Genomic DNA, 24,015 nt, shown 5'->3' on the forward strand with positions numbered 1-24,015 from the left:
GACTCTGTGTCTGGACACAGTGCCTCTCTCTGTGGACACAGTGATTCTCTCTGTGGACACAGTGATTCTCTCTGTGGACACAGTGATTCTCTCTGTGGACACAGTGCCTCTCTGTGGACACTGTGCCTCTCTCTGTGGACACTGTGCCTCTCTCTGTGGACACAGTGACTCTCTGTCTCTGGACACAGTGACTCTGTCTCTGGACACAGTGCCTCTCTCTGTGGACACAGTGACTCTCTCTGTGGACACAGTGACTCTCTGTGGACACAGTGTCTCTGTCTCTGGACACAGTGTCTCTGTCTCTGACACAGTGCCTCTGTCCGGGTCACGTGAGGAGCCACGTCAGTGGGGAGGAGCGCGCGGTCACGTGGTGCTGAGGGAAGATGGCGGCCGCCGCGCACCAGAGCCTCAAACTGTGAGTTTCCCCCCGACACTGCCCCCTCCCCCCCTCCCCCCGACTGCCCGCACAGGGAGGCCTCGGCGGGCGGCAGCCTCGCCATCTCGCACTGACGCCGTGTCCCGCTACTCCCCCTTCCTCCTCCCTCTCTTTCTTCCTCTTCTCCCACCTTTCCCTCTCCCCCTCCACCCCTCCCTTCCCACTATCTCCTCCTCCCCCCCTTTTCTCCCTTCCCTTCCCGTACCTTTCTTCCCCACTTCTTCCTCTTCTCCCCTCCCTCCCTCTTTCCCTCCTTCCCTCCCCCCTCTTTCCCTCCTTCCCTCCCTCCCTCTTTCCCTCCTTCCCTCCCCCCCTCTTTCCCTCTTTCCCTCCCCCCTCTTTCCCTCCTTCCCTCTTTCCCTCCCCCCTCTTTCCCTCCCCCTCTTTCCCTCCCCCCTCTTTCCCTCCTTCCCTCCCTCCCTCTTCCCCTCCTTCCTTCCCTCCCTCCCTCTTCCCCTCCTTCCTTCCCTCCCTCCCTCTTCCCCTCCTTCCCTCCCCCCCTCTTTCCCTCTTTTCCCTCTTTCCCTCCCACCTCTTTCCCTCCTTCTCTCCCCCCCTCTTTCCCTCTTTTCCCTCTTTCCCTCCCCCCTCTTTCCCTCCTTCCCTCCCCCCCTCTTTCCCTCTTTTCCCTCTTTCCCTCCCCCCTCTTTCAATCCTTCCCTCCCCCCCTCTTTCCCTCCCCCCTCTTTCCCTCCTTCCCTCCCCCCTCTTTCCCTCTTTTCCCTCTTTCCCTCCCCCCTCTTTCCCTCCTTCCCTCCCCCCCTCTTTCCCTCTTTTCCCTCTTTCCCTCCCACCTCTTTCCCTCCTTCCCTCCCCCCCTCTTTTCCCTCTTTCCCTCCCCCCTCTTTCCCTCCTTCCCTCCCCCCTCTTTCCCTCTTTTCCCTCCTTCCCTCCCCCCTCTTTCCCTCACAGCCCCTGCCCGCCCCCCTCCCTCTTTTGCTCTCCCCCGACTCCGAGCTCAGGCCCTTCCCTTGGAGGGTGAGTAATGATGAGAGGGGTTTGCACAGCCCCCCCACAAGGTTTTGTTTTGGGTGAGGGTTTACTGATCGCTGAGGATGTACAGCCAGAGAGAGAGAGAGAGAGAGAGAGGAGAGAGAGAGAGGCACCAGGGATGCAGAGGGTATGAGTTCAGGATTGAAGATGGGGAATTTTGTTTCTGGAATGTTCTGTGTGGTCAGAGGTGCCAATGTTTCAGATGAGATGAGCTGCTCAGCAAAGGCGCTGTCTGCCTATAGCTGTAATCATCCCGGGTCTACATTCAGAACGGGAGGGGCAATTCTCGGGGTGTCCTGGCCAACAATCCCTCAAATAATATTGGTCATTTACTTCACACAATGCAGTACAAAATTACATTTTTATAGCGTCGCTAGGACGCTAATCATGTCGGTAGCTCGTCCCAAGGCGCTGGACAGTCAGGGATTTAGACCCGAGCTGGGAGTTGGAATCGAGGAAGGTGAGGGGGCAGGGAGGGTGGTCGAAGAAGAGGGTTTTGAGACGCACCTTGAAGGAGGGATGGGAGTGAAGTGGGCGAGGCAAAGGGAATGTGGGATGGATTTCATGAATGTTAATGGGATACTGATGTGTGCAAATTGGCTACCACATGTCTACAAAATGCACGTACTGCACTTTATAGTAAGGTCCTTTGAAATGCTTTGAGACATTCTTCTGACGTGAGAGACAATATCAAATGCAAAGAGTTTCTTTAGGGTTCAGGGGTATGTATGTAGATACCTCCTCTGGGGTAGAGCAGATAGTGTCTGCTGGGGAGGATGCTTGTGGCAATGGGAAAGTGTTGGAAGTTCATGGGCTCTGCGCTATATGTTGTTATTCTCAATCTGTATCTTGTGTTGTTTCTGCATACCTGTCTCTGAAAGGTTAATGAATAGCTTCCTGGGAGACCATCATTGTGTTAAGTCAAATCTGTCGATATTATGAAAATCTTAGATATATGATATTTTTGGTATATTTTTTGAAGACAACTGAATCACATTGGGTCACATTTAAAAACTTACCTGCCCAATACGAGTCAGTCTTGAAAGGTCAACATGTACTTCAAAAATGGTTTGAAGAATAGTGAGCTATTCAGCTATAACAGCTGGAGTGTTTTTGTGTCATGTCACAAAATGTGTCCTTCGCTTCCTTCCACAAGCTACAACTTATTTGAAATCCTGCCTTCCACATTGTTACCCCACCAAAACTTCACCCTGTCCTCGCCAGTTTCCACTTTCCCCCCGTCTCGGATTCCAAGATCCTCACCAACAAATATCTTTATGCCCTCACACCTAATCTCTGATCTTCAGCTTCACTCTCTGCTCATCCCCTCCACTTGGCAAACTTGGGCCTGCTGTATCTCACTGCCCCTCTGCTCCATTATTTATGGCCGAACTTTTCAACAGCTATCTCCCTCGACCCAACCCCCTTCATGATAATCAATTGTGACACAATTTGCAAATTCACTTACAAAATAAACATTTTTACAGAGTAAGACTTCAAAACAGGACTTCAAAATCAAATTTCCGGTGATGGAGTTTTGTCAGGTTGAATGAATATGTTAGGTCTCTAATTTTAACTACTTTGTTCTCAAAATAAGTAACTACATATAATAGTATTCTGCATTCTCTGGAAATGCATGCAGCTTTTTTTCACTCAGTTGGTAGCACTTTCCTCACTGAGTCAGAAGGTTGTAGGTTCAAGCCCCATGTTGGGATCTTGAACTTAGATTAGGTCCTCCTGATTGCCTTGCGCCAGCGCCTCAGCACCTCAGGCTCTGGCAGCATCAACCTCCATGGTTGCACACTACAACTCACCAAGTCAGTCAGGAACCTCGGTGTCTTGTTCGACCCTCAACTGTCTTTTCTTCCCCACATCCAAGCCATGACCCGCTCTGCCTTCCCTCACCTCTGTAACATCGCTCGACTCTGCCACTACCTCACCACTCAGGCCACTGAAACTCTTGTTTATGCCTTCATCACCTCCAGGCTCGACTACGCACATGCCCTGCTTGTCGGCCTTCCCAACTCCTCTCTCCACAGGCTGCAGGTAATCCAGAACTCTGCAGCCCGTGTCCTCTCCCGCACCAAACTCCGTGACCCCATCTCCCCTATTCTCGCCCGACTCCACTGGCTCCCTATCCTTCAGAGGATCCAGTTCAAGATCCTGGTCCTCATTTACAAAGCCCTCCAAGGCCTCGCCCCACCCTACCTCTGCGACCTCCTAACCCCCTACCAACCCACCCGCTCAGCCGGCTCTGGCCTGCTCCACGTCCCCCGACCCACCCGCCCCACCGTTGGCGGGAGAGCCTTCAGCCACTCTGCCCCCAACCTCTGGAATTCCTTCCCCCAGTCACTCCGCCTCACCCCCTCCTTAGCCTCCTTCAAGTCCTGCCTCAAAACACCTCTTCGACCATGTCATTGGCCACTTCCCCTCCCCTCTCCCCCTCCCGACCCCAGCTGAAATGCTGTACGCTGTCCAACACCTTGCGACGTCCTCCCAACGTGAAAGGCATTGTACAAATGTAATCTTGTTATTGTTGTAATACAATTCCTACTGCATATTTTTATCCTCAATTCACATTCAATTTAATTTGCCACTTGTCAATGTCCTAATCTATCCAGCTCCCTCTACATTCATTCAGCTTGTTGTTTGGATCTCCTCCTAGCTTTGTATGTTGAGCAAAGCTTGGTTTTATCTACACTTTCAGTTCACTTATGTACCAAGTAAATTACATCTGTCCCAGCAATGATCCTTAAGGTGACCTGCTAGTTAACTCCTTCTGTTCAGTGCCACATACAATTACCTGTGATTCAGCTAATTTTGAATCTAATGCAAAAGCTTCTCGCATCTCCTTATTCTGTGCCTTCTAAACGTGTAAGGTATCATTTTATTAAATTCAAAATATGTAATGTTCCCCTTGTGCACAAGCCAGTTATCTCTTCAAAGAATAACCATGAATTGCCATGTGCAGTTTTTCTTCCATAAAATCGTATTTAAAGAGAAGACAAAAAGAGTAGGGGAAAGAATGGAAAGTTTGGATATGTATTTGCCTCGAGTTGAGGTAGTAGCGACAGCATAGGCTTGATGTGAATGCTGTTGTCACCTCCTATGCTGCTGTTTCTGTGATCATTTGGGTCATATAGCTTCTTGTCGAGGAAAAAAAATCTTTTTCTCCGATTGTTCTCCCACTTCATCCAAAATAAGATCATATCATCCATAATAATTGTGTGTTGATTCCTCACGCAATTCTCTTACTTGGGAATAAAGTTTCTGATTTGATGGACCAAATTTACTTAGTAAACTTTACTGTGAAGTGGAGCGACTTTTTATTTGTGGGCGAACACGGCAGCCCATTTGCGCGCAGCAATGTCCCACAAACAGCCATTAACGGATTGACCAATTTTATTTGAGGAATTCTTGGCTAGGAAATTGGGAGAAACTCCCTTCTCTTTTCGAATAGTGCCACAGCATCTTTAATATTCACCTGAATGGGCAGATGGGGACCTCGGTTTAATGACTCATGTTCCAACAGTGCAACACATCCTGATGGTCCAAAACTCTGACAGTCCAGTGCCTTGGGATGTCCTCCCGATGTGAAAGACATTATATAAATGTAATTTTGTATTGTATATTCAGCAATGCGCTGGAGTGTGTAAACTCGGATTGTTGGGACAGGGTTGGGCCTTGGAAAGCACTGTGTTTGTTGCTACTACATCTGATTCCCCAGGTCTTTGTTCTCCATTCTGTGCTATGTGTACAATGCATAAATCAGCTTCAGGGTGGGAGACGTGGAACTTGACTGTTAATTTTTGCATTGGGATGATTTAATGTACTTTCTAAAGGGACATCTTATCAGTACAATTAATTAACCAGTGTTACCGACTGGATGTCCCAGTTTATGATTTTGCACATTGCTACAAAATGCAGCAATTTAATACACTGCCTTTTGTTGTCCAAAGTCCAGAGTTTTGGATGATCTGCAGCTTGTGAAGGGAAGAGTTAGGAAGGCCGATGAGGAGGGAGTTCCCGTAATCGAGCTTTGATGTGATGAATGTGTGGGTGAGGGTTTCTGCAGCCTGAGGGGTGAGGCAGTGGCGGAGTCTGGCAATGTTGCAGAGGTGGTGGTAGGCAGTGCCGGTCATGGTGTGGATGTGGCGGAGAAAGGACAGTTCAGGGTCAAACAAGACACCCAGGTTCCTGACTGGCTCAGTGAGGTTGAGTGTGTAGCCGTGGAGGCTGATGCTGCCAGCGCCCGAGGTGCGGAGGCCCTGGCGCGAGCCAATCAGGAGGGCCTCGGTCTTGCTGGCGTTGAGTTGGAGAAAGTTGTCCCTCGTCCAGGATTTGATGTCGGACAGGCAGTCGGTCAGGGCGCCAGTAGTCCTGGAGTTCAGGGTGGAGGCAGAGAGGTAGAGTTGAGTATCATCCGCATACATGTGGAAATTTACCCCATGTCTGCGGATGACGTCACCAAAGGGAAGCGTGTAGAGGGTGAAGAGGAGGGGACTGAGGACAGAGCCCTGAGGAACTTCGCACGAGATGGTGCGGGGGCCGGAGGAGAAGCCATTTGCTGAGTTTGCTCAGTCAGTACATTGTGCAATTTTGAAATGTTAAACAATGAATGGGATTTTGGGTTATTAGATAGTAGATTATTTGCCTTTTAAATGCAATTTTCACCATGTTTCAACTGACCTTACCACCTTGGTTTGGTTCAGGAAGTGGAGTAGAACCTTATTATAATGTGGTAATCGTGGTCCATAAAATCCCAGTCCACTTTATAACTGGATGAGATTGCTGGTCAGTTCATTACACGTGAACAGAAAAAAGCCGTTTGCATCCCACACTAAATTAAAAAAAAGCCGGCTTTTGGGTCATCAGGACATGTTTCCGTCCCTTGCTGCTTCTTGTGCATAGTGGTGTTGACGGTACTTGATGACTGAATAGTCCCTCATTTTTAAGTGCATTGGAAACTGGCTGGTGTTTTAAATCATGACGCTGTGATTTAAAGCAAGTCACCGGTTTCTGTTTGCATTTTGGATTTTTAGGAGCAAATGTTGAGGTCCACCCTCCCCAATTACCCCACTATAACTCAGTGTATTATACCAAGGTTCCACTTAATGTGTATTGATTCCCTTTATGGGGCCTGCTATCATTCTCAGACTTCATCCTTGGTGAATGTGTGTGCTCATCAAACTGAGGGATGTGTGCTGAGTAATGGAACACTGTACGAGGCTATTTTTAACAGCTGCAGGTGAATTCTCTGCTAATGGAAGGATGGTTTACAGAGCTCCAGCATAATGGCTCAGTAACTACTAAGTACAGCAGCATATTTCCAACTATCACTCCCAAGTGTTTGCATCTTGAGACCTAACATTTGATAATGGTACTTGTATGAAGTGGAGTAGGAATAGCAGCCGCCAATGATTGAATCTCCCATGAACTGGTTAGATCCAGTGCGAAGTTCTTCCGCTATTAAATATCTCCTGATCTCTCAGGATTGAATTTCATTACTTGATCCTTTGTGAATTTCTTTAGTTGCAATGTATCCGATTTAACACTTTGATGCTCCATTGTGACACTTTTGTCACTATCTCTGTTTCTTAACTGATGAAAAACAATTATTTTCCCCCAAAAGGAAATGGATACAATAAACTGAAGGCTTTGCTATCCACTTATCTTTGAGTTATTTGTGAGTCATCTCTGAATATATGGAGTTAGTACTGAAGCATTTTACCCGATAACAATGACATGATTTGGTAGAAACGCCTCCATTCGATAATGTTTGTTTAAGGTGTAACAAAATACTGCTGGCGGTGCATTATCCTATACAAGATGGCTAATGTGCCATCTCTCATATTGTGGACTATCATACTCGTTCTGTCTAAGTGTTCACTGTTTCCTCAAAGGTAATTGTGTGAAACTCCAAAATATTCATTTGTTTCCACATCACACGTGTTCAGCTTTGCCCTGCTAACCTTCACAGGCAATATTTCCTCATCCCTTCCACCACCAAACCAGACTCCAGCAACACTGAAGTCATCATGTCCCAGTAATTAGCTTGGTAACTTGTATTATTAAGATGAATATTTGCCAAAAATCTGTGGGATATGTTTTATATTTGCCTGTGGTGCTGACCATAATTAATTTGTGACATTACTTGCGCCCCTCTTTTTTTAAGTAAAAACAAGCAGTTATAATAATTATAATCATTGCATTTGATATAGTGCTTTTCACGTCTTCTAGACATCTCAAAGTGCTTCACAGAATAGACTTATAAAGTGAATTGATTGTATATTTGTGGGTGAAATGCGGCAGCCAGTTCCGCACAGCAGTGTTCCACAAACAGTCGTGGATTGGAATTACCAATTTAATATTTTTTTTCTTGAGGGATTATTATCAGGCGTGCAATAGAAATAAAATGAATGATGTAGACTGAAATAGCCATATTATTTGTGACAGTAACACTCTCAAGTTATTTCTCCCCTCTTGTTAGAGGATAGGAAAAGTAACCTACCTCCAGATTCTCATTGATGTTGATTGAAACTGCTGCCCAAAACTACAGGTTTCAAAAGTGCCCATCAGTAGTGTAGAAATAATCCTCCCTTCGAGAAGCAGCAGCTATGCTCTGTGTCTGAATAATAATCCTTGCATTTGATATAGCATATATTTATATATAAAGAATCATCAGATGCCAGGAGGCTAATTGTCATGGCCCGCTGCAGGCCTTGCTGTCATCACTTAACTCGGTGAAAGAAAGAACTTTTTATTTTTTTATGGAATATATTATCACATTCAGTGTCACAAAATGCTTCACAAATAAGTGAATTGAATGCTTTTTTAGGCAAACACAACAGCAGTTTATACAGAGCAGATCAAATAATAATAATTTGGTCACTTAATCCACGACTGCTGAGCGCAATTCGCTGCTACGTTTCGCCCACAAAACATAGTCAATTCACTTTACAATATATTCTGTGAAGTGCTTTGAGACAACTCAATGACATAATAAGGCTCTATATCAAATGCAAGGATTATTATTATTAAGGTCCCATAACAGCCATTAATTAGATAGAACCATAGAAATTTCAGCACAGAAGAATACTGTTCAGTCCATCATGTCTGTGGTTGCTGTTTTAAGAGAAATCCTTTAAGTGTCTGCTCTTTCCCCATACACTTGTATCTCACTCATTTTAGGTATTTTATATAGTTCTCGTTTGAAAGCTAGATGTATGACCAGTTGATTTGGAGGATTGTTTGCCAGGGATCGGAACTCAGAGGCTCAATATTTATTTGTTTAAGATAATTTTGTCATGACGTTTAAGATTGTACAGAATTGTAAAAAAAACTTAAATTAATTCCTAATTTGGATGCCAGTTGTTTTTAAGAATTGCAGATAACCAGCTTCAAAATTAAGATTGGATTTAAGAATTTTCCACAACGCTTCACAATCTTAAAATGTTAAGACCAGATCACATTACGTCTGATTCGATGGAATATTGGGCATTTGACCTTCCCAGCCTATAGAGGTGAATTTTACAGTTATGTCCATGAACTGTCAGGGACCTTTTCCTTCCAGTTGTGACCGACATGCTGAATGAACATTGTTCACAAATCAGGATTTTATTAAGGTTTTTCTGGCCCCGACATCTGACTGTTCAGCGCTTTGGGATGTCCTCCCGACATGAAAGGCGCTCTATAAATATAATTTTGTTGTTGTTATTGTTGTTGTATGTTCCTTTAATATTGTTATTTATTGAGGGGATCAGGAGCTGGGAGCAAGTTATACTCTGTGGAAGTGACAGGATCGTGTGAAGTACAGCATGTCTGTAATCCTGTACTGGCCCACAAATCTAAAATACCAGGGTAGATTTGAGTTTGAAAGTGAGACTGTACGTAGCAGTTCCTAGAACTGATCACGCTGTTTACCTTGTGACAATGTCCTGTTATTCCAACCTACTTTAAAAATAGGCTCAACATAATCCTGGTATGAGCAATTGTTTGGTTTGCAAGAGGTGCTGCAGAGTTTGGAAAAATGTGAGCTCAGAATAGCTTTTGAGGGTACGCAGTAATTATTCATTGGATTATGCAGTTAGTGAACACTTTTGGGTACCTGTTTTTAATTCCCTTTAAAGATATACATCTATCCATGCGCTTCAGACTTCCAAGTCTTCTCTGCCTCGCATTCCTGAATCCCTCCACGCACCATTGGTGGATGAGCCTTTAGCCATTATATATACCCCAGATCTCAAAACCTCCTCATTTTACACCTCCACCTGCCTTCAAACCCCTCTTAAATGTATCTTAATATATACCTCATTGGGTCAAAACCACAATTTCCCTCCTTTCCTCCTGTTAAGTGATTCCCATCTTTGAAAAGCACTTTGAAATGTTCACCCTAAAAGGTGCTATATATTTGCAAGTTGTAGTTGTGGATGGCGGGCTTTAAAAAAATCAAAGTTTTTTCTCCCCAGAGGCTCAGTTGATAAGGCTATTCCTTCGAGTTCAACTGAGCTGTTTATACCTGAATTCTCAATTTGTACAGTGAGCTATTCTCAGCTGGAGTTGCATTAGAGGTGTTGCAATTAGCTTTGCTGCCCCTGGGTGGGTTACGGTGTTGCCCCTGGGTGGGTTACGGTGTTGCCCCTGGGTGGGTTACGGTGTTGCCCCTGGGTGGGTTACGGTGTTGCCCCTGGGTGGGTTACGGTGTTGCCCCTGGGTGGGTTACGGTGTTGCCCCTGGGTGGGTGACGGTGTTGCCCCTGGGTGGGTTACGGTGTTGCCCCTGGGTGGGTTACGGTGTTGCCCCTGGGTGGGTTACGGTGTTGCCCCTGGGTGGGTTACGGTGTTGCCCCTGGGTGGGTTACGGTGTTGCCCCTGGGTGTAGAAGAGAATATCAGCCCAGGGTTCCCATTCCTGATTGCTGTCCACTGACCCATCAGAAAGTGCATGTATGATAGGATCTGGCTTGTCTGCAATGCTCAATGGTCAAATAGATTGTTGACAAGTGTAATGCTTCAAGAGAAAAGTAGCATCTGGTGACTGTAGAACTGTTAGTCAGCAGCATAGGATACGGAAATGACAAAATTTACTTTACTACATAACTTTAATATGAATTCGTAGAACTGAGAAAGACAGAATTTGATCATTCCGTTGGGATTTCCTGTTGTTAGTGCAAGGTAGACTTGCATTTTAAAGAATAACATCTCTTGGAGATTTTTGCATTCATCATCCCACACAGCAACAAAGATTTCATTACCCTTTAGCTGAAAAAAGTTCCATCAGTTTTGACTGGAAAGAATTTCCATTCAGCAAAAAAAAAATGTTTCACTTCACCCATTTCCTCACCTCCTTCAAAGTCTGTCTCAAGACCTTCCACTTTGATCGCACCTTTGGTCTTCCCACCTCTCCCAAATCCAGTCACCAGATTGGATGCAAACCCTCGACTGTCCATCAACTTGGGATGTCCTCCCAAAGTGAAAGGTGCTATATAAATGGAGTTTGTTGTTGTTGAAGAAGTTAATATTTTTCACTTGAAGCATGATGCGATTTTATTGGTAAATGTTTGACATAATACTTGATTTCACACCTGATCACATTATCAAGACATCTCAAAATGCTTCACAGGTTTTTATCGTGAAGTGCATTGATTGTGTATTTGTAGGGCAGACAATTTGCAATATTCTACAAACTTCCCTGAAGTGAATAACCAGGGGGATTGTTGGCCAGGACACCAGGAGATACTCTTCCCTTTTCGAATAGTGCCATGGGATCTTTAACATCCACCAGAGCAGGCAGAGGGGACCTCAATTTAACATCGCATCTGAAAGATGGCACTTCTGACAATTAAGCACTTCCCCAGCGCTGCACTGGAGTCCTGTGGGGGGTCAACCTGCAATCTTCTGATTCAGAGGCGAGAGTGCTACCAATTGAACCAGACTGATGTCTTTTTGTTAGAGATAGAAGTGCTCTTGTACAATGATTACTGGTTCGAAGGAGCTACTGAAGGTGTAGGCGTGCTCAATATTCAATACATAATTTGTGCATTTTCTCAGTTTAGATATTTATAGCAGCAAGAAGCTCCATTGACATATTGTTATATAGCACATCTTTGTTGATTTGTTCTCCAGCTGCAGTGAATGTGTGTAATTCATTTTGTTTAAATTTCTATTCTCGGCTTCAAATATTTTGCCAATAAAAACACGTTGCACATTCGTTTATCTCATTTTTAATTCACGTCTTTCCTCTTTTTGAGTTTCCATTGCACGGTTGAATTTTCTACAACAGAGAGTTGGGATCCGTTTTCTGATCTGTGACTAGCATGACAGTGGGTTAGGATGACATTTTCGTCTCCCTCCCTTTCTGATAGTTTCCTTTGATAGAAAATTGAGGTTCTACATAGGTTGAGAGAATGCTGGGTGTGAAACTCTATCCTGCCACTCTGTGGTGCTGTGTGGCCACGCTGCCTGACCTGATAGTTTTCATGTTGCTTGTAAGGAACGCAGTAAGTACATGATTTGGTGTATAACCCGTTTTAATTTCTAACAATGAAGTATTTGTTAGGATTTAAGGATAGACTGTGTAATCTGTTCAGAACAGCCCTGTGTTAATTGATCTGGTGTGCACCAACCACACACTAAAATTACATTCAATGCTGGCTTTGTATTCCATGATGACTTAACGTTGGGAACTAATATGCACCAACTCCTTCCCTCTGCCTCCATCCTTGGCTCAGTTGGTAGTGTTTCTGCCTCTGGTTTCAAAGGTTTCAGGTTCAAACCCCGGATCTGGATTTGAAAATACTCCCATCACTGTCCTCTACCCTGTAATACTCCCATTCTGTCTTCCTCTCCCACCGTCCTCCTCGCCTCCTATCCCCACTTGACCGTCCCACAGCCTCCCTCTGCTCTGGTCTGGGAATCCTCTGTCGGGCTCACCATGGTACTCGTCTTTCGCTGTCCATTTGTGCATTAGTTGAATGTTAATAAGACAGAGGTTCTCCTTCTTAGCTTCCTTCAGCACCTTCTCACCACAGTCACTGACAGCATTAAACTACTTGGATGCACATTCACCTCCCGGAGCCTGAACAGAACCTCGGTGCCTTTAAATCATTCCACGTTCTTGCCCGCCCTACTTCTGCAATCTCCTCACTGTACGAACCCGGCAACCTGCTCAACGGGCACCAGCCTGCTTCACACCCCCTGCCCCACCATCGTCGGTTGGGCTTTCAGCGTGTCTCCCCCTTTGCTGGAACTCCATCCCAAAATCCCTTTAACTCATCCCTTCCCTTGCTCAGAGTCCGCCTGAAGACCTTCCTTTTCACCACGACTTTAGCCATCTTGCCCTTCCTCCAACTCGGGTGCCAACCTTGGTCCGTCCAGCACCTTGGGACGTCCTCCTAATGTGAAAAGAGCAACATAAATGTAAATTTGTATTGTACTTTATTAATACCCTCTAGAATTAGGTAAGCAGAGTGCATCCCTCTACGGAGAGAATCCACTTTCCATTCCAGACATAGAAAATTTTCCATGTGTAGGTGGCATACATGTGAAACCCTGGTTTGGATACTATTATGCTTGGTGATTAGTTTCCACGTGTGTCAGACACCTAGCTGACCAAAATAAATAACGTTTTTTTAAAAAAGATCCTGTGTGCGCGCGTGTGTGTGAGAGTGGTGAGGATGTGTCTGTGCGCAGGAGTAATCCAACAGGCTCCTTTTAATTTTCATTGGTTATTTACATAATTAACTGCGCACATAATTCTCCTCCATATACACAAAGTTTACGCATCCATTTGCACAGAGTTTATACTTGATGCATAATACACTTGCGGGGACACGGCCATTTACTGATTGTTCTGAGATTGCCACGGCTTTAGGAGAATCCCATCTTTCAAAGAATCCCCTTTGAGCAGTGACATTACAAGGCTGAGGGTGTGGAATGTCAAATGTACCTGTTAGGTAAACCGATCACAGCAGCACATGTTCAAAATGCTTCAGTTGTGATCGGAGGGGAAAACCTATTTTGCAGGAACCTCTGATAGAGGCGCTCAGATCGTATAATCAAATTTAGCACCATATTACATTCCTCCCCTTTTTCTCTTCCCCCATATATTCTAATCTCAGATTCTCGTGTACTGTCACAGAAACGTGTTGATCAGTTAGCTGTGGGACACTGGCGCAGCCGAGATGAGTTAGTCAATGTTTTCGTGCTCATCAATTAGCTCCAGGCCATGTGAGCGTGTTTCTTACAGATATTAGTCCACTCGTAATTAGTGTATGGATTCATTGAGTTTTGCTAATGTTTTTATTTCCACTTCTTTGATCCTGCCCACTCCCTCCGTTCAGCGGGCTCCAGACTGCTCCATGTCTTCCGCCCGACCCACCCTACCATCGGTGGCCGAGCTTTCAGCCTCTCTGCCCCCACACTCTCGAACTCCATCCCACAGTCCCTTCATATCGCTTCCTCCCTCGCCTCCTTCAAGGCCGGTCTCAAGACCCTTCTCTTTGATCGTGCCTTCGGTCAAAACTTTCTAAATCCTAATGTTTGGAGATTAATATTGGTCAGACGCAAATGAAAATGCAATTTTCATTGGAGTCCTGTAGCTCAGTGGTTAGAGCACTCGTCTTGCAAGCGAGACACCTGGGTTCAATTCCAGGCAGGTCAGGGCGAAACCTTGGGCAAGTTTCCTTACTCCACACAGAGCCTAATAATAATCTCTGAACCAAAACAATAATAAATTGGTCATTTTCAATCCATGACTGTTTGTGGGACACTGCTGTGCACAATTGGCTGCCGCATTTCACCCACAAATATATAGTCAATTCACTTTACAGCATATTCTGTGAAGCACTTTGAGACGTCTAGAAGACGTGAAAAGTGCTGTATCAAATGCAAGGATTATTATATTATTATAATTTTTTTAAAACTTACTTTTGGGACTGTTTCACCTTGCCTTTTTTATTGTTTCCAAACAATATAGCTGTCAAGCATTTTATTAAAACACAGATTACATCACACTTTTAACAAGAAAAAAGAGCAAAGGTTTCGTCATCTGAGAAGTTAATCCCAAAACCCGGAGGAGTTTCTGGAAAAGGAATTTCTGGAACCATCTCGCTGAGCTTGAGTTGATTGAATGGCAATTCTTTGTTGTAAACACACAGTATATCCTGTGAAATGCTTTGTGACGTCTCAACAACGTGATAAGGCGCTATATCAAATGAAAGGATTATTATTATTAAAAAATCTATTTGAGGTTGGTAGGTGGAAGTAGTCAAACTGGTTTATAATGGCTTTTAATCTAGTTGTATAATTGTCATAGCGCATAAGTACTAGCCACCCAATTGCTAGCAGGTAAAGACAATACCTCATCCATGGGGGAAGGTCTATATTGGTTCGCCCACAAAAAACACACATAAACCCACAGTCATACCACTTTACAATATATGCTGTGAAGCATTTTGGAAGGACCTCCTGATATGAAAGGTGCTCTACCAAATTATTATTGTAAGATGAAATGGCCACAATTTTAAAATGAAATGGCCACAATAAAAGCCATTTCATTTTAAAATTCGACTCTAAATAGAATTGAGCAATGAGATCAACTGGGCTATAATGAAACCATTATAAATAGTACCGGGACTGTTCTCAAAACTCGATGGAGACCAGAAAATTTCATGTTTGAATCTCAGTCTGTATATAGTCAGCTGATCTCAGCTGGAGCTACAATGCATTAAAATGAGCCAGATGTTGTATGCTGTAGATGTTGTATGAGATCAGGAACTGTATTAGCTGTGCAGACAAATAGTCTCAAAGCATTTATTTTCCTGTGAAGCTCACTCACATATGAATAATGGCTACCTGGATGACTTATTGGAGGGAGTCTGGGACCTGTGGAACTATACCCTAGCAAAACAAAATCTTTGAAAGTAGAAAGGGAGAAAAGTTGATGCAAAATGTTCTTAATGTTTCTTTTTCATTTTAATTTTTAGGCACACAACTCCAGAGAAGTTCTACTTTGAGGCATGTGATGATGGAGCAAATGATGTGCTTGCCATTGACCGTGTCTCCAATGAGATCATGCTCACAGGTAAAATATCTGTGAAAAGCAGGGCTTACGTTTTAATGAAAAGCTACCATTTTTAAGTTTTGTTCTGTGCACTGTCAAGGTTTGCACAGTTAAACTTTTTTTTCAATTAGCAATTTAACATAATTTAAAAAAAAATTCTATTGGTCTCTATTGGACCTATCAGCCAATGAAGAGATGTACACCTTCCCTTAGTGAATTTTAAGCTGCACTTGTTACTGTTGCTTGGAGCTGCTACAGACAACATAGCTGCTCTACCTGTACTTCTCAGAGTATCAAGGAACTGACTTGGCCTGTTTCTGGCAGGGTGATTCATCCATTTATAAGTGAACTATGGATGGTCCTTGAGCTTTTGCTAGCTTGAGTGTTTTTTTTAAATTATTGCAATTTTTTCTCACTAAGTCGAAGGTGTTCATTTTAGTTCAAGTTAATTTTTCCTTTTTTAACAAACTTCTAATTAGTGGCTGAGGTGTTTGATTCTGCGATTGACTGCAGAGATTTGGCTCTAATTGACAGTACATCTGCTAGGATTGCTTGGGAGTTCAATGTGCTCAATGTATGTAGCTATGGTTCTGCACTATTTAAAGGCTATGAGTGTGGGGTTCCCAATTTATGAATGTTTCTTTTTTAACCGTCATGTTTCCCTCCCAAATTATTTTCTTCTTACCCCTTTATCCCCGAAGTTGCTAGGCATGTTTTAGCAAAGGGGGAACTGACACGACTCCTATCTTGGCCAAGTTGTCATTACTCTCTTGAGAGATTGGACAGTTTGACTGGAGACTGTGGCTGAGCTCGGTCCTGACCTGACCGAAAGCTAGAAATAAACACTTCCACATAGAATTGCCATTGGGAACCTGTCGTTTTTCTACTAAGCTTCGTGTCACTGGCAGCAAAGATCAGAGATCCAACCTAGGATTTTCCAGGTCTGTTTGTTCCATTAGAGTGATTAAAGTTTGCAAAGGGACTGAAACCTCACTTGATTCAACAAACCCTCCAAATTATCATGTGCAAAACAGTAAATATGAAAACTCAAGATTTTATGAATTTACCTAGCTCAAAGACCAAGGCAACACTTGTGTATTACTTGGATATCATATATGAAGGCCTAAATATATGTAATTCAGTAATATGTCAGCTGATCTTTCAGCTTCTCTGTGGTGTGTTGATTTGTCACCTAGAATCTGTCTCTATGGTTGTTCATGGTGGACATTATTTAGTATAAATCTGCCTCTACGATTAATATCTTGTTTGTTAATTATGGAGTCCCCTCGTATAGTGGTGAGCATGCTCACCTCATAAGTGGGAGGACCCAGGTTCGATTCCCAGGTGGGGCGAAACCTTAGGCAAGTTTTCTTACTCCATGTGCTTCTGTTTACCTTGCAGTAAGTAGGAACCCGGTTCTTTGTTGATTGCCGGATCACTTTTTCGGGGGTAATCACTCCACCAAAAAAAAGTGTGGTCACTCAATCCACGGTTGCATGTTTGTGGGATACTGCCATGCACTATTGGCTGCCGAGTTTATCCCACAAAATACACGCACACACTTTACAATATATTCTGTGAAGCGCTTTGAGACACCTCAACGACAAAATAGACGTCTCAAAGACGTGGTAAGGGCTATATCAAATTTAAGGATTATTATTATTAAGTTATATATAAACTTGAAGAAATTGCAACTTTCTAGTTATTATTATCTATCTAGATTCCTCACATTCCTTTGGCAATTTTAATGGGTGTTGTTGATAACTTTATCTCCAGATAAATTGGAGACATTATTGCAGACATTTTGGCCACAGACAAGGGAGTTTGGTGCACTTATGTTCTTAAGTTTGGTGCACTTTCTTATGTTTTTCTTGTAAAAGTAAGACAAATTTATGTTTTTTTCCTTCTGTATAGTTAAGAAAGACATTCCGCCATCTGCGGTTACGAGATCCGTTTATGGAATCATGGGAACAATTCGCCTGGTTGCAGGTGGGTGGATTTAAGACAAGTCATGCCCTGTTCTGAGATGGTGTGATGCTGGTGGTGTGTGTGGTCCTTTATTAGCTTAGCAGTCTTTCTTTCTCCCTCCAGTTTCCCCCCTTCCTCTTCTCCTTAAAGTGCTCAATCCCAGCATTAATCTGGGACGTGGCTTCACTGTTGCTGGATGAGTGACTCACATGGATGAGACTCGGTGCCCGTCATTAGCACTAGGCTATTTGAATCTGGGGACACCACCACTGAACCCGATGTATACAGTGGATTTTCTGGTGAACAGGGCAGGGGCTGGCATTGAATTGTGATCAAGAAGGTGATCTCTGCCTGATTTTTCCTATCAATTGTAGTACTTCTACTGCTACCCAGCTGAGGTCAGTTAACTCGGGATAGACCAGAGAATGAACTTGGGAGCTTCCAAGGTCTGTGCAGTTCAGTTTTATACTACAAGCCATCTGTAGACAGCCTCTTCGCCATTAGGAGAAATCTCCAATGATGCTGCTTGCATGAAACAACAACAACTTGCATTTACTGCACCTGAGCGCTTAAAACAAAATCTCAGTGTGTTGAGAAACAAAGGGATATTTCTTAGGCAGTAGTGAGATATGAAAATTATCTTCACTTGAGGATGATTAACTAATTCATTAAAACGTACATCTTTATAGTAACTTTGGTTTGCCAATGAAGCTGACTGTTGTTTACGCAGCAATATATTTGCAGAAGCTTCTTCCCATTTAAAAGAATGTCCACATATAAGGTGTTGAGATCAGTGTAGCATTGATACTATGTCCCATGTATTTTTGCGATAATAGATATATACTGTATTCTTATACTGTATTCAGTATTCCATCTTATATCGGCTTCCTGTTTGCCCCTCGCCCCTCCGTTCTACCATCGGTGGCCGTGCCATCAGCCACTACCCCCCGAAACTCTGGAACTCTCTCTCTCAATCCCCCGCTTTGCCCCCTCCCTCCCCACCTTGAATTTCTGTCTAAGGACCTTCCTTTTTGACCATGCTCACCTCAATCACCTCCCCCCTCCTCGGCCCCTGGCTCGTTGTCAGACTCCCACACTGTAAAGCGCTCCGGGATGCTACCCCTGCGTGAAAGGCACTATATAAATGCAAGTTGTTGTTATAGAAAGCCTTACTGCAGATATATACTGGAAATAATGTATGTTCTGAAAGGGATAAATAATATTCAGGACTCCACACAAGGCTTAAAACAGTGGGACGTTGGAAAACAAAGTATACAATCTTTATGAATGGTCTTGTAGCTCTTGATGACCCCATACAGCACTAGACCACACAGATCAGAATGTCTGTTTGAATCATGGTCAGCACTGAGTTAGCTGATCCCAGTTAGGATACTAACAGTACTCAATACCCTTGAGTTAAGGACTTGAAAATAATCCAGGTTCCTGCTCCTGATCCCCATCTAGATAGTCCTGCCTAAAGGCATGTAGATCACAGATGAGGCCATAATAGGGCTTGGTAGCATGATGGCATAGCCTGTCAATACTCTGTCCAGCCTTGCCCAGGAATAATGACCAATTGGCAAGTTACCAAAAGGGATTCTTCAAACTTTACCCCAATAAAGAAAAAAGATGGCAACTGCTTTTTGGGCAAAGAAAAGTGGAGAAGAAAAAATGGAGAAATAGAAGTATTCAACAAACTTTCCATAAAAAGGATTGCTAGTTGACATTTATTTCCCAAATACTTAACATTTATCATCAATCCATGCTTCGAACCTTTTATCCAAATCTATATTAACAGATCAAGTGACATTCAAAATAAGACCTCTTCTACTTTAATACTTTCCATCTCCGTGTTGTAATCTGAAAATTGCTCAGTGATTCTTGAAGCACAAAGTACTTGTTGTTCTGCAGGCATGTACCTTATTGTCATTACCAAAAAGCAGAAGGTGGGAGATATGTTCACTCATCCCATCTGGAAAGCAACGGAATTTGACATAATTTCCTACAAGAAGACCGTTCTGCACCTCACGGATATGCAGGTAAATACAGCTTTGAATTCAGGACTTTAAATAACCACAGACAGCACTGGATTTGGGGTTCATTTTTTATTTATCAAATTCTATACAAACTAGCTGAAGGAATAAAGAAAATTTGAAAATAAAATGAAGCACTTCATATTCATTTAGTAGTTGCAAAATGTTTTTTAATTAGTGAATTACAAATTTATACTGAGAAATGCTTTCTGCTGCTGACAAGTGCATTTTGAGGTCAAAATACAGAGAGCTTTGTTCTCCATTTTGCCTCTATTATACCTAATCTAAGAATGCTTATGAGTGATTGTAGGTGTAAATGTTTTCTTACACTGATACCTTAATTTTAATGAATGAAATGAAGGACCCAAAAATATATAATTTGAGATTCAGTGTTCATTATTTCATCCGAATATCCCACTTCCGGATAATAGACATGTCAACATGACTCACTTGTTGTGAGCTTAGTTTAATTGTTAGAAGTTTATGTTGAATTCACTGTCTATGCTGACACTCCAATCCATTGCTTGGGAGAAGATTGCTGCATTGTCAGAGTGCTGTCCTACGGATGAGATGTTAAACTGAGGGTCCGTTAACGATCCCTTGACATAATTCGCAAAGAGCAGGGAGTTTCTCCTGTTGTCCTGCCAACAATCCTCTCGTTAAATTGGTCATTTATCTCATGACTGTTTTCATTCATGTTGTAGAATTGCTGTGCACAAAATGGTAGCTGCATTTGTCTACAGATAAGTTACTACAGTTGACAATAGTTACCATGAAGCATTTGGAGAGTTTCAGCGTGATAAAAATACAAGTTATTTCATTCTGCGAGCTGGCTGCATGCACACGTAAGTGCACTGGGATTTGGGGAATTCCTGCTGCCACACAGCACTGCTTGTTTCCTTTTTGCCAACTAAACCTTCTCCCACAGTCATATACGCCAGCACTGGGGTGAGTCTGCACGTAGCAACAGAAAACCTATTTTTCCCATTCTGCACATACTTGATTATGAATGAAGTCCATTTACTTCATTCTCAATTTCTCAGTAGAAAATGGCAGCGGCCCTCTGTATCGGAAATTCTTGAAATGCCGTGAGTGTGAGCCTCCCTGTTGGCTTGCCCAGGTGTTTGTTCATGTGTGAGCCAAAACAGTCAATGCTGACAAGCAGCTTGAGGGGGTTGGAGGAGAAATAACAGCTGAGGCACATCCTGTTCTTGCCTTGTCTTATCAAAATTCATGAATGTTTTACAGCGAGGTCATTGCATAGCGAGTGGAAGTGAAAATCCTTCTTTTGTTCACTCATTCTCACATATCCCAGGCTGGCATTGAATAAAACTGTACTAACCCAGATAAGATGAGCTAGCACAGGAGATAAATCTAACCTTGGACTTTTCTGGTCTGTACAGCTTGGTACATACCTCTTTTGCCAGGATATTTAGATGCGGTTTGTTTCCCCCAAAATGTTTTCCCCTCTTCCAAAAGGCAGTGGCTCAGAGTATTGCTCCAAAGGTAATGGCCGTTTTCCAGTACCTCATCCATTCTATCATGAGCATCAATGGCTATATAATAAGCGACAGCGGTCTGATCTCTTTGCCACCTTTGTCACTGTTAACCACTCTGTTTGTCTCCACTGCCTCTCCTCTCAGCTTCACCTTTATGATTCTGTCCTTGCTTGATTTCACTCTTACCTTTCCCATCATCTCCACTTTGTATCTGTTAACAGCTTCTCCTCCAGCCATCGCATTATCACTTGTGGCATTCCTTAGGGCTCTCTTTCATATTTAAATGCTCCCACCCAGTGATACGATGTGCAGGCGTGGGGTTAACTTCCACATGTTTGCGAATGATACCCAATTCTATCTCTCTGCCTCCAACCTCGACTCCATGATTATTGCTATCCTGATAGATTTGGAGATCATCAAGTCCTGGATGAGAGCCAACTTTCTCCAATTCAATGCTGACAAAATGGAGGCCCTTCTACTTGGCTCCCATCAGCACCTTGTCACCTCAGACGCTGACAGCATCACCATCCATGGATGTACTCTTCACCTCACTGAGCCAGCACAGAACCTCACTGTCTTGTTTGACCCTCAACTGTCCTTTAGTCCCCTCATCCGTGCCATGACCCGCTCTGCCTTCCCCCACCTCCACAACATTTTCCGCCTCCACCATTACCTCCCTACCTATCTGACCTGCTTACCTTCCATTCCCGCCAAATCGCAGCAGTCAATTGCGCACAAAACTCTGGAACTCTCTCCCTTAATTAATCCTTGCATTTGATATAGCGCTTTTCACGTCGGGAGGACGTCCCAAAGCGCTTCACAGAACACACTGTAAAGTGAATTGACTGTATATGTGTGGGCGAACGCGGCAGCCAATTGCGCACAGCAATGTCCCACGAACAGTCGTAGATTGAAAATGACCAATTTATTATTGTTTTTGGAGGGATTATTATTAGGCTCTGTGTGGAGTAAGGAAACTTGCCCAAGGTTTCGCCCTGACCTGGAATTGAACTCAGGTCTCTCGCTTGCAAAGCGAGTGCTCTAACCACTGAGCTACAGGACTTAATCCCCCCGCCTTGCCCCCTCCCTCCCCACTGTCAAATCCAGATTAAAGATCTTTTTGATCGTGCTTACGGTCTCTTCCCCCCACCCTCTCCCACACTAGCTCGGGGTCAGACTTCTCTACTGTCGAGCGTTTCGGGACACTACCCCACGTGAAATGCATCATATAAATGCAAGTTATTGATGTTTTTTTTCCACCCAAAGGATTGTGGAAATTCACTACCTAAAAGTTTCTACATGCGGGATCACTTGGAATAGTTAAGAGGGAGGTAGATGAATATTTAGTAGGCAGTGATATCAAGGTGAAAGGGCAGTGAAAATAGTACTAAGTTGCAGGACAGCTGTGAACCAAAACAATGGTAGAACAGACTGAACAGACTGAATGGTCAACTCCTGTTCCTGTCTTATGTTCCTAGAAGAGCGATCTCTTTTGACTTCATATTTGTTTAATCATTAATTGTTAAATACCTGTCAAACCCTCACTACTTAATCTACACTTGAACTTGTAAATTGAATTCTTGAGGGTGCTTTGACAGTGCTTTACCACCCAGCGGCATTCAAAGCTAACTGATGAAACAACAGTAGAATTCCTTCTGAATCTAGTGTTTGTCGTCTTTCACAGAGAAATTGTGAATGGATTACAAAATAAGACGAAACTGAATGTGGTGTATGTGTCTCTTATAGGTTATGGAAATCATACTCCATTACATTCGAACTGCTTTTGATAAGTCATGGTACTGTTGTACAAAGGAAAGGGTATTTTATGGAGGACTGGAACATAGACATGTACAATTTGATACATTTTAGATGGTCCAAAGGTTTTAATAAACAGTAGCAGGATTATTTGAAAGTCATTAGAGAAGAGTTTTATTCCTGTATGATTTATTATTGATTCCCGGGCAGGGCGAAATGTTAGGCAAGTTTCCTCACTCCACACATCTGTTTCCTTAACAGTAAGTAGGAACTCGATTGTTAGTGGTTTGGCGGATCGCTTTCCGGGGGTAATAATCGCTTCAAAATAATAATAATAATAATTTGGTCACTCAATCCACGACTGTTTGTGGGCACTGCTGTGCGCAATTGGCTGCTGCGATTCACCCACAAAATATACAGTCAATTCACTTTACAGTATATTCTGTGAAACCCTTTTAGGACGTCTTAATGACGTGATAAGGCACTTTACAAGAATTATTATTGAGCCTAAGCAATTATCATTCCCCGTCAATATACTTGCATTGAGAAACCTGGGTAAGGGACAACAAGGCTTCTAGTAATTTCAGCACAAAACAGTGCTTCGTGTGACAATAACTTCACAGCTATTTAAATTCAACTGACATATCTTGTAACACTAGATTTGTGTGGAACAAGCTGGGGAGGAGGGTGAGAAGAAAGGACCAATAATAAAATCAATGAAAGATTTGTATTGTGTCTGTAGACAATGTGCACTGTCCCTAACCTCCCGCTCACGACCCCTTCTTTTGAATGTGGGAACAAAGCAACAGGTGCAAAGCAATTATTAAGTCTGCCTTTGCTCCCCCACTGACCTGATTCAGATACGATATTGAAAAGGCTCACTGCTGATTGTTTCTCTTGTCTTAATAGATGCAAGATAACAAGACCTTTTTGGCGATGCTTAACGGTGTTCTCAACACAGATGGATTTTACTTCTCCACAAGCTACGACCTCACTCACACTTTGCAGCGTTTGGCCAACACCAGTCCTGAGTTTCAAGAAATGAGTCTACTGGAAAGGGTAAGGTTGCTGTTGCCTTCCATCGGATTGTCTCTCCGGAACATTCTCAGCAGAGAGGCCTCTGCTCCGAACAGAAATGCAATCTAAACTACAGCAGGACTGTAAGCAATGCGGGATCATTTCCAGTAGGGGGTGCTCAATCCTAAAAAATGTGATGTATTGAACACTTTTTAAAGAAACCTTGTGAAATAGAGCAACAACAACGCATTGCA

The 24,015-nt window shown here is 43.4% G+C and overlaps 1 protein-coding gene across 1 annotated transcript in view; it reads left to right on the forward strand.

The window, feature by feature from the left end:
• The first annotated feature begins 350 nt into the window (after positions 1 to 350).
• The window catches only part of LOC103183929 (SAC1 like phosphatidylinositide phosphatase), a 58,509-nt gene continuing 34,844 nt past the window's right edge, over positions 351 to 24,015 (forward strand). The window contains exons 1-5 of the mRNA XM_007901691.2: positions 351 to 415; positions 15,413 to 15,510; positions 17,404 to 17,478; positions 19,369 to 19,496; positions 23,654 to 23,803. Coding sequence (XP_007899882.1) covers positions 384 to 415; positions 15,413 to 15,510; positions 17,404 to 17,478; positions 19,369 to 19,496; positions 23,654 to 23,803 — 483 coding nt within the window. The 5' untranslated portion in view covers positions 351 to 383. The remainder of the gene's footprint in view (positions 416 to 15,412; positions 15,511 to 17,403; positions 17,479 to 19,368; positions 19,497 to 23,653; positions 23,804 to 24,015) is intronic.

Source organism: Callorhinchus milii, unplaced genomic scaffold (genome assembly GCF_018977255.1).
Source record: "Callorhinchus milii isolate IMCB2004 unplaced genomic scaffold, IMCB_Cmil_1.0 Scaffold2, whole genome shotgun sequence".
Taxonomy (NCBI): Eukaryota; Metazoa; Chordata; class Chondrichthyes; order Chimaeriformes; family Callorhinchidae; genus Callorhinchus; species Callorhinchus milii.